General features: G+C 44.5%; 1 protein-coding gene across 1 annotated transcript in view; it reads right to left on the reverse strand.

Moving 5' to 3' along the window:
* LOC134072728 (electrogenic aspartate/glutamate antiporter SLC25A13, mitochondrial) overlaps positions 1 to 7,500 on the reverse strand; it is a 50,008-nt gene that overhangs the window by 37,067 nt on the left and 5,441 nt on the right. The window contains exons 4-5 of the mRNA XM_062529545.1: positions 6,213 to 6,328; positions 4,111 to 4,250 (exon numbers count right to left, since the gene is read on the reverse strand). Coding sequence (XP_062385529.1) covers positions 4,111 to 4,250; positions 6,213 to 6,328 — 256 coding nt within the window. The remainder of the gene's footprint in view (positions 1 to 4,110; positions 4,251 to 6,212; positions 6,329 to 7,500) is intronic.

The following is a 7,500-nucleotide window of genomic DNA, read 5'->3' on the forward strand; positions in this document are numbered from 1 at the left end:
AACGGTGGAAAGGGAAGAATAACTGACAGCTCCCCTGGCAGAGGGTTCAAATATCACAAAAACCCCTGCAGGCCATATGGTGTAAAATGCCATGTAACTGGGGCACAGGGAAACAATAAAACGTGTGAATGTTTTAAATGGTGGTAATGGAAAAGAAATAAATAACAGAGCCCCGTCAGAATGGACAGGGACAGAGGAGACCTCAGGCCTTCCAGTTTAGCGGAGCCTTCTTGTCCCTCACCACCACAGGGATCCTCACGGGAGGAGTGCCTAATTGAGAATGACTTTAATAATATGTTATAACAATGTAATAATAATTCCAACCATATAAACCATTAGCCCTAAACGAAGAGACAAGGGGCTTTGAAGTTCAGTTTCGACGACGAGCTGGCTGGATTTTGCAGTCTAGCAAGGTCTGCCGTGTGGAGCAGTCAAAACAAGAGGAAAAACTGAGCTGGGGGGGCGGGGGGAGTGGGGGGGGGGGAAAGGAGGAGAAAAAAAAAGATGCTAAACTTGCCAGATCCAGGCACTGGACTCCATCAGACTCGGGCGAGTGCCACAACCACACAGCGCAGCACAACAATTGTGGCTCTGAACCTCACAGTTTACAGTTTTTAGCCTCTTAAAAACCGTGAGTGATTGAAACTGTGTGTGTTTCAGAGACGAGCACTTTTTTCCCCCCCTTTTTTTCTTCTTCGATTTTCCCCCCATTTCTTTCCATTTACAATGAGTCGACCCTCCAAAGGGCAATATCTAAAACCACCACAGCATTTATTGTTATTTTTAATTGTCCTCGGACTCGAATAAAAACATTTGACGAGGCACCTCTGTTTTGGCAGAATGATGGAAACCCAGAATTTGGCACGGACTCTACGCCACAAAAGTGTACTTTGGGAAAAAAAATAAAAAGACTCTCTGGATCTCACCAACACCAACCAGGTTTTAACACCCCCAGGAAAAGAGTATGGTACAACACTGGCGTGGAATCTTCAGACTGGTTCCCATAATAGAGTCTCTCTTTAAGGCAAACGCCCACGGACAGTGTTTTTTGGCAGCAAGTCATAGAATGTAACATTCTGACACTTCCATTCACATCAAAATGTTGTAAATAACATTTTTGTCACTGGCTTATGGCATAACAATGACAGAAACATTTTGTTTGGCAATATGTCATTATGTTTTTACATTGTCATGTTTAAAAGCCAAATAGGAGCTAGGTTAGCTGTATAGCGCTAGTTACCAACAGTTGCTAATGGAAGAAAAGTCATGCTTTAACCAACAGTGCCATAAACCTCGTCGTCTCAAATGATCTAAAATGGAAAAAACATGTGGATTTAATGGAAAACCAAGCCATTTCTATGGACGTGATGCTCAAGAAATAGAACCTTGTTCCAAACTTTGTTGACGACATGCAGACTCCATCAGTGGGCTTTAATCCGTTAAGAATAATGAAATTCTAAACGTTGGCATGTCTTGGCATACGCCAGACACTGGGCGTTGGCCTTTAGATGACCATGGCTTTTCTTTGTCGAACCCTCACGAGTGTTCTTGCTTTCAGCTTAACAGAGACGCAAAACATAGAAGACATTTGAACAGGTTTGTCGGCTGGGTTGATTGCTAGGGACGATTATCTGTGGCATCTTTTGGCTTTTAAAAAGAACCCATGAAGAGCTTCAAGTATCATAATAAGCAAACAAAGGGCTGTGTAGGTATTGGCAATGGCACAAAGAGTTGACTGTTTGACCCGCCTCCCTATACCATCTCTTCACATGGCACCATCATCAGAATACAATTACATACATATCACTGCACCTAAAAAGAATGAGAGACCCATCCAGCCTCTAGTATGGGGCCTGTGATTGACTGGAAAGCTGCCATATTGGTAAGCCGCAATATCGCTATCAAGTTTTTTTTTCTTTCTTTTTTTCGTTCGCTGTCCCTGCTGTTTTGTGCTGATCTGCTGTATAACCTTGGGTTCTGGATAGGTTCCATATCAATAAAAAAATGTGGTATTATTATTATCAATATCATTATTAACTGTCTCAGTTGAAGTCATGGTCGATTAAATTTGGCTAATATTAAGACATTTCAAGGAAGGGACATTGTAACATTCCTAGGTTCTTAGAGAGAGAGAGAGGGAGAGAGAGGGAGGAAGAGAGAGAGAGAGAGAGAGAGAGAGAGAGAGAGAGAGAGAGAGAGAGAGAGAGAGAGCGAGCAACCTTTCATGTTACATTACGTCGCTCGATAGCTTTCTCTCTCTCGTCCTGGACCTGAGTTATGAGTGCGTGTGCTGGGGAAAGCCGTTCCATTTCTCCCACACTGGATTAGTTCACTGACAAACAGCCATGAAATCACTCCAATAGAGGGCAATAAAATGAAGTGTGAGCAATAAGCCAATTTCACGTTTAATCCTTGTTTTAGTAAACCACGGCCTGGTATGAAGCACTCGAGACAACTGAAGTCAAACAGGGCAAAGCCTTAAATAAAATGAAGAAAAACAGGAAAAAAAAGACTACACCACCCCAGCTACACGTTTAATATCAATACATAGCTCTCAGCGAAGTATTCCCCTACAGGCCATATGGTCTATGTTAAGCGTAATATAAAAAGCTCATTCAGATTTACAGAGCGTCAGTGCAAACTTGGCACGCCTCGCCACCCCTTCCACCTCCACCACCCCCCAATTCTCTCTCTCTCTCTCTCTCTCTTTCTCTCTCACTAATTCTCTCTTTCTGTCTCTCTCTGTCTCTCTCTCTCTCTCTCTCGCTCTGCGACAGATTGCAGGTCTAGACGGTAGATTGGAAAATGGCTTGCACACGGCCGCAAACACGAGAAAGCACGAAGCGGCCGCGCCAGCGATCCCGGGGCTTATCCGAGCCAGCGGAACAGACTAACCTTACCTGTGCTGGCGGAGTAGATAGGACCACATGCAGAGGGGGGGGGTTACGTCAGCTAATGGGAAACAAATGCCACGCGTGTAACACAACCCCCGTGTTTCATTAATGACTAACTAGGTCAATGTGCTCACTCGTGTTGGGGGGGGGGGGGGGGGGGGGGTACAGCTCGCTAGGAATATATAAGATTTGGTGCAGCAGGCCCAGGGCTCAGAGTGATATCAAACAAAGCTGATCACCCAGCTTCTTTGAGACAACCCGCAATCTTTCTTTTTTTTTTTTCAGACGAGGAGAGCTTTTTTGTTTTTAGTGTCCGTCAGTCAATCACTCATGTCATGTCAATTCTCCGAAGGCAACACACACCACATGTACAGTACTACGCACTAGCCCACATCTTTATCCTTTAGAATTCAATAGTGTCTCTTCACTGCAATCACCCCTACAAATCCAATATATCAAATCTGTCTTGTTGTTAGCTTGTTTATTTGTTTGTTACTGATGTTATCAAACATAGCCGACCAAGCCAAATGTGTGTATGCGGTCAGTGTAAAAATTTTGTCCACTTGTGCAGGTCCGACCAGCAGCCCTGTTATTGTTTAGTTTAGCACTTTGGCTCACACACACCCATATGTGTTTGTGTGTGTGTGTGTGTGTGTGTGTGTGTGTGTGTGTGTGTGTGTGTGTGTGTGTGTGTGTGTTTGTTGTTATGCGTGTCTCTGTTCACATCTGGGGCTGGAGCTCGGGGGGGAGTGTGATGAGCCCACGGCCCCCCAACCACAGAGCCCTTCTGGGGGACTTAATTACACCTTATCCCCCCTGAGGAACAGGTAGACACACTGCACTGTGGGAGACTCGGCAGCCAGAGAATAGGGACTGTCGGGTAGGGAAGAGAGGGAGGAACCGCAAGAGAGAGAAATAAGAGGAAGAAGAGGGGGGAAGCGAGGGACTGGTTTAGGAAGACAGAGAAAATAAGAGCGATAAAGACAGAGAGAGAGTCTAAAGGAAGGGCGGGGATGGGAAACGGACAGACAGAGAAAGTAGTGACAAAAAAGGGAGGAGAAGAAAAGAGAAGGAGGAGAAGAGAAGAGAATAGAGGTGGAGAGAAAAGAAGAAATGAAGCAAGGCAAGGCGTGGAAAGAAGAGAAGAGAAGAGAAGAGAAGAGAAGAGAAGAGAAGAGAAGAGACCCATCGGATACACAGCCCAGGCCTGACGTACCAGCAAGAACTGGGTGAACTCTCCGTAGCTCAGGTGCTTCTTGCGCTCCCTGCCAAAGTGCAGCTGCACAAACTCAGAGTTCCAGTTGAAGGGGATGTGCTGGTGGATGCTGGTCTGGCTGAACACTTGCTTCACGTCCTCTGTAAAACACACCAGAGGAGTCCAACTCAATTTACTGTGTCACTGAGCAGACCCCCGGCTCGTTCATTACAAAAAGGTTCGGAGACGAACAAACCCGTTTACCTGCCAAGAGATAGGACGAGCAAAAAAAAAAAGCAATGATGACAAATCGTTTAGATACAGGGGAGGACGGTCACGTTAACATGTAAAGGTACTGTATCTGAGACGGGGAAATACGACATGTTTTTGTATGCAACACTTGTCTGTATTCAAATAGCCGCTGGAGTGAAACAGAGATTACATGGGGGAAAACACAAAAGAACAGCCTGTCTGTTCCTGATTACGAATAAAACAAACAGTTTAAAACAGAGCAGAGATGGATGGAGAGCAAGACAGAGAGAGAGGCTGAAAGAAAGAAAGGGGGAGAGAGTGAGAGAGAGAGAGGGAGAGAGAGAGGAGGAGGAGAATTCTGCTCACCCCATACTTCTTGGAGCGAGACATCTTAAGCAGGTTTTATGCTTTAATGAGGCCGTAAATGCGGAGCATTACTGCAGAGTAACACTGCTCTCCTGGCCCAGACCTGCACTTATATTCTCAGCCTTTATGGAGCTGTCAACACTCAACTTCTCCTTTTTTTTCTTCCTCTTTCGTCTCTCTCTCTCTCTCTCTCTCTCTCTTTCTTTTCTCACTCTCTCTTGATTCTGCTTGGCTTGAGTACAATCACAGGTTGCGTGCATTCTATGTTGCAGGTTTATTAACTCCATTTCACCTAATTATTAAAAAATAACAACGCCGTAATATAACGATCGCTGCATAATTTGAACTTCTAAGATTTTTCCACATCCACCTTTGAGAAATCCATTTACCTACCTACATAAAAAGGCTTATTTGAAACATATATATATAACGCAACATAAAACGAAATTACAAACATGACAGTAGGTATTAGACACACCTATTTACTACTTGGAAAACAAGAGTGGCTTAAAATAACACACCGAGGCCATTAATGCTTTTAATATGGTTATAAAGTGGCAAAGTTATTTTCATATTGACACAGAGAAGCCGTTTAATCAAAGGAAAGCCGAGAAGAAAACTCTGTAATTCATCACGATAAAGCGAGTCTGACACGACAATAATCTCAGTCACGCGTTATTTGCACTGCATGCAAAGAACGATGGAATCTTAAACCATAGCAGATACTTCAGTTTGAGACATTGAGCTCCTTTCACTTCTGCATTCCTCTTATTTACAAAAAAAAAGTAGAGAGCACACAACATACCATTAAATATTCCAATTAACCTTTACTGGCTCTGAAAAACAACAGACCTCTTAATTAGGCTCCGAAACGTCACAACGAAATCTTTTAATTGAGCCTTTTAAATGCAAAAATTTACATATGTGCATATATAATCACACAAAATGATCTTACTCCCCACCGACTCCAACAATTAGAGCTAAATTTCCTTTCTCCCTACCTGTGCCTGAGTTATGTGCTTTGCATTCCAAATCAGGCCCCCCAAACCTAACGCAGATCATCCTGGGAAGGCAGAAATTCGAGCTTGTTTAAATCAATTAGGCAAATTCGAGAAAAAACGCAACGTGTTCAAACTGCCACCAAAGGTGCCAGTAGCACAGCATTAAGGTAATGCCAACCGTCAAACACCCACACCTTCTCCATCCTGATCTGAGCTGTCACCTCCCCGTCACCCTGATGGTGGGAGTCAGATCGAGCGCTTCTCGGCTGTAAATAAAACGGTCGTTTAGCTTTTAAGAAGACGCGTGTGGCGGGAGTCTGTAAAACCAACCTGCCAGCGCTCCCCACACACTATTACTGACACTGACTTGTATCAGAGCCAACATACAGTATTGCAGACACTAATAAATGTTTTGTGAAAAGGAAAAATAAAGAAATCATAAAAAAAAAATGATGCAAAGGGTCAAAGAAGGCAACGAGCGGAGCTGAAGGGAGGACTGCTTACCGAAAGTGGCCACGCCGTTGCCAGTTTTGTCAAACAGCTGGAAGGCGACCATGAAGAGGGCATCGGGAGCACAGAGCACCGACTCGAAGGCCAAGAACTCCGGAAACGAAATCAACCTGATAGAGAGACAGAGAGAAGAACAGAAAGAGAGAGAGACAGAGAGTGAGAGTGAGAGAGAGAGAGAGAGAGAGAGAGAGAGAGAGAGAGAGAGAGAGAGAGAGTAGGGCAAAGATAGATACATCAGTCTCTTAGTCCAGCCAGGCATTGCATTACTCCACAATGATTGAGTATCATTCACTGATTACTGCGACTCACACTGAAACAAGCAAGCCCCTTATTTCTATTGTGCCACACTTGACTCGGCGATTGTTTTGTTCTCTTCTGTAATTATTGGTATGAAATGATCATGGAGGAAAGTGTTTAAACAACCGGCCTGGACTCGGGCCTCAGGCTTGACTAAACGGCTAAACAAATAGCCTCTGCGGGCCATCCATCTGAGCCAATCTCCAGTCAAGTGCTCCCCATTCGACTTGTCAGCTGTCATTACCTCAGAAGCGCACTATGACAACACGGAACAAACTCTCACTACATCATCGACCGGAAGATGTGGTCATCCACAAATATCGCAATGTGATTTACTGAAGGCCATCACAAATCGTCAATAAAAAATGGTTCTTCTGTGATTTCATGAGATGTTTGGAGATGACATACAGTACATGTCAAAATAGCAGAAAATGAATGAAAACACGGTACGATCTGAAATAAATGGCAAAGAGGCATTTCAATGGTTATGCACACAGACATTATTCAACGCAAATGTGTGAAGCCGTTTCTCACAGCAACACACTGCAGCTGATACTACTCTATCTAGCAGCAGTGTGTACGGTACACACACATGTTACTGGAGTGCAAAAAGCAAAGAAGGACATCAGCTCATCACACACACACACACACACAGAGCCCAGTTCACAACACTCTCTCTCTCACACACACACACACACACACACACACACACACACACACACAGAGCCCAGTTCACACCACTCTCTCTCTCACACACACACACACACACACACACACACACACACACACACACACACACACACACACACAGAGCCCAGTTCACACCACTCACCAACACCATTTGAGCACGGCCAGGAGGCCCCTGGGGGAGAGCAGCGCAATCTACTCTTCGCTGAAGTTCAGCTCAAAGTTGCCACGGCTCCATTATGAAATTCACAAATGGATACAGTCATTACGAGGGGTCAGGCCTAATGAGCAGTCCTCT

This window comes from Sardina pilchardus, chromosome 24 (genome assembly GCF_963854185.1).
Source record: "Sardina pilchardus chromosome 24, fSarPil1.1, whole genome shotgun sequence".
Classification (NCBI taxonomy): domain Eukaryota; kingdom Metazoa; phylum Chordata; class Actinopteri; order Clupeiformes; family Clupeidae; genus Sardina; species Sardina pilchardus.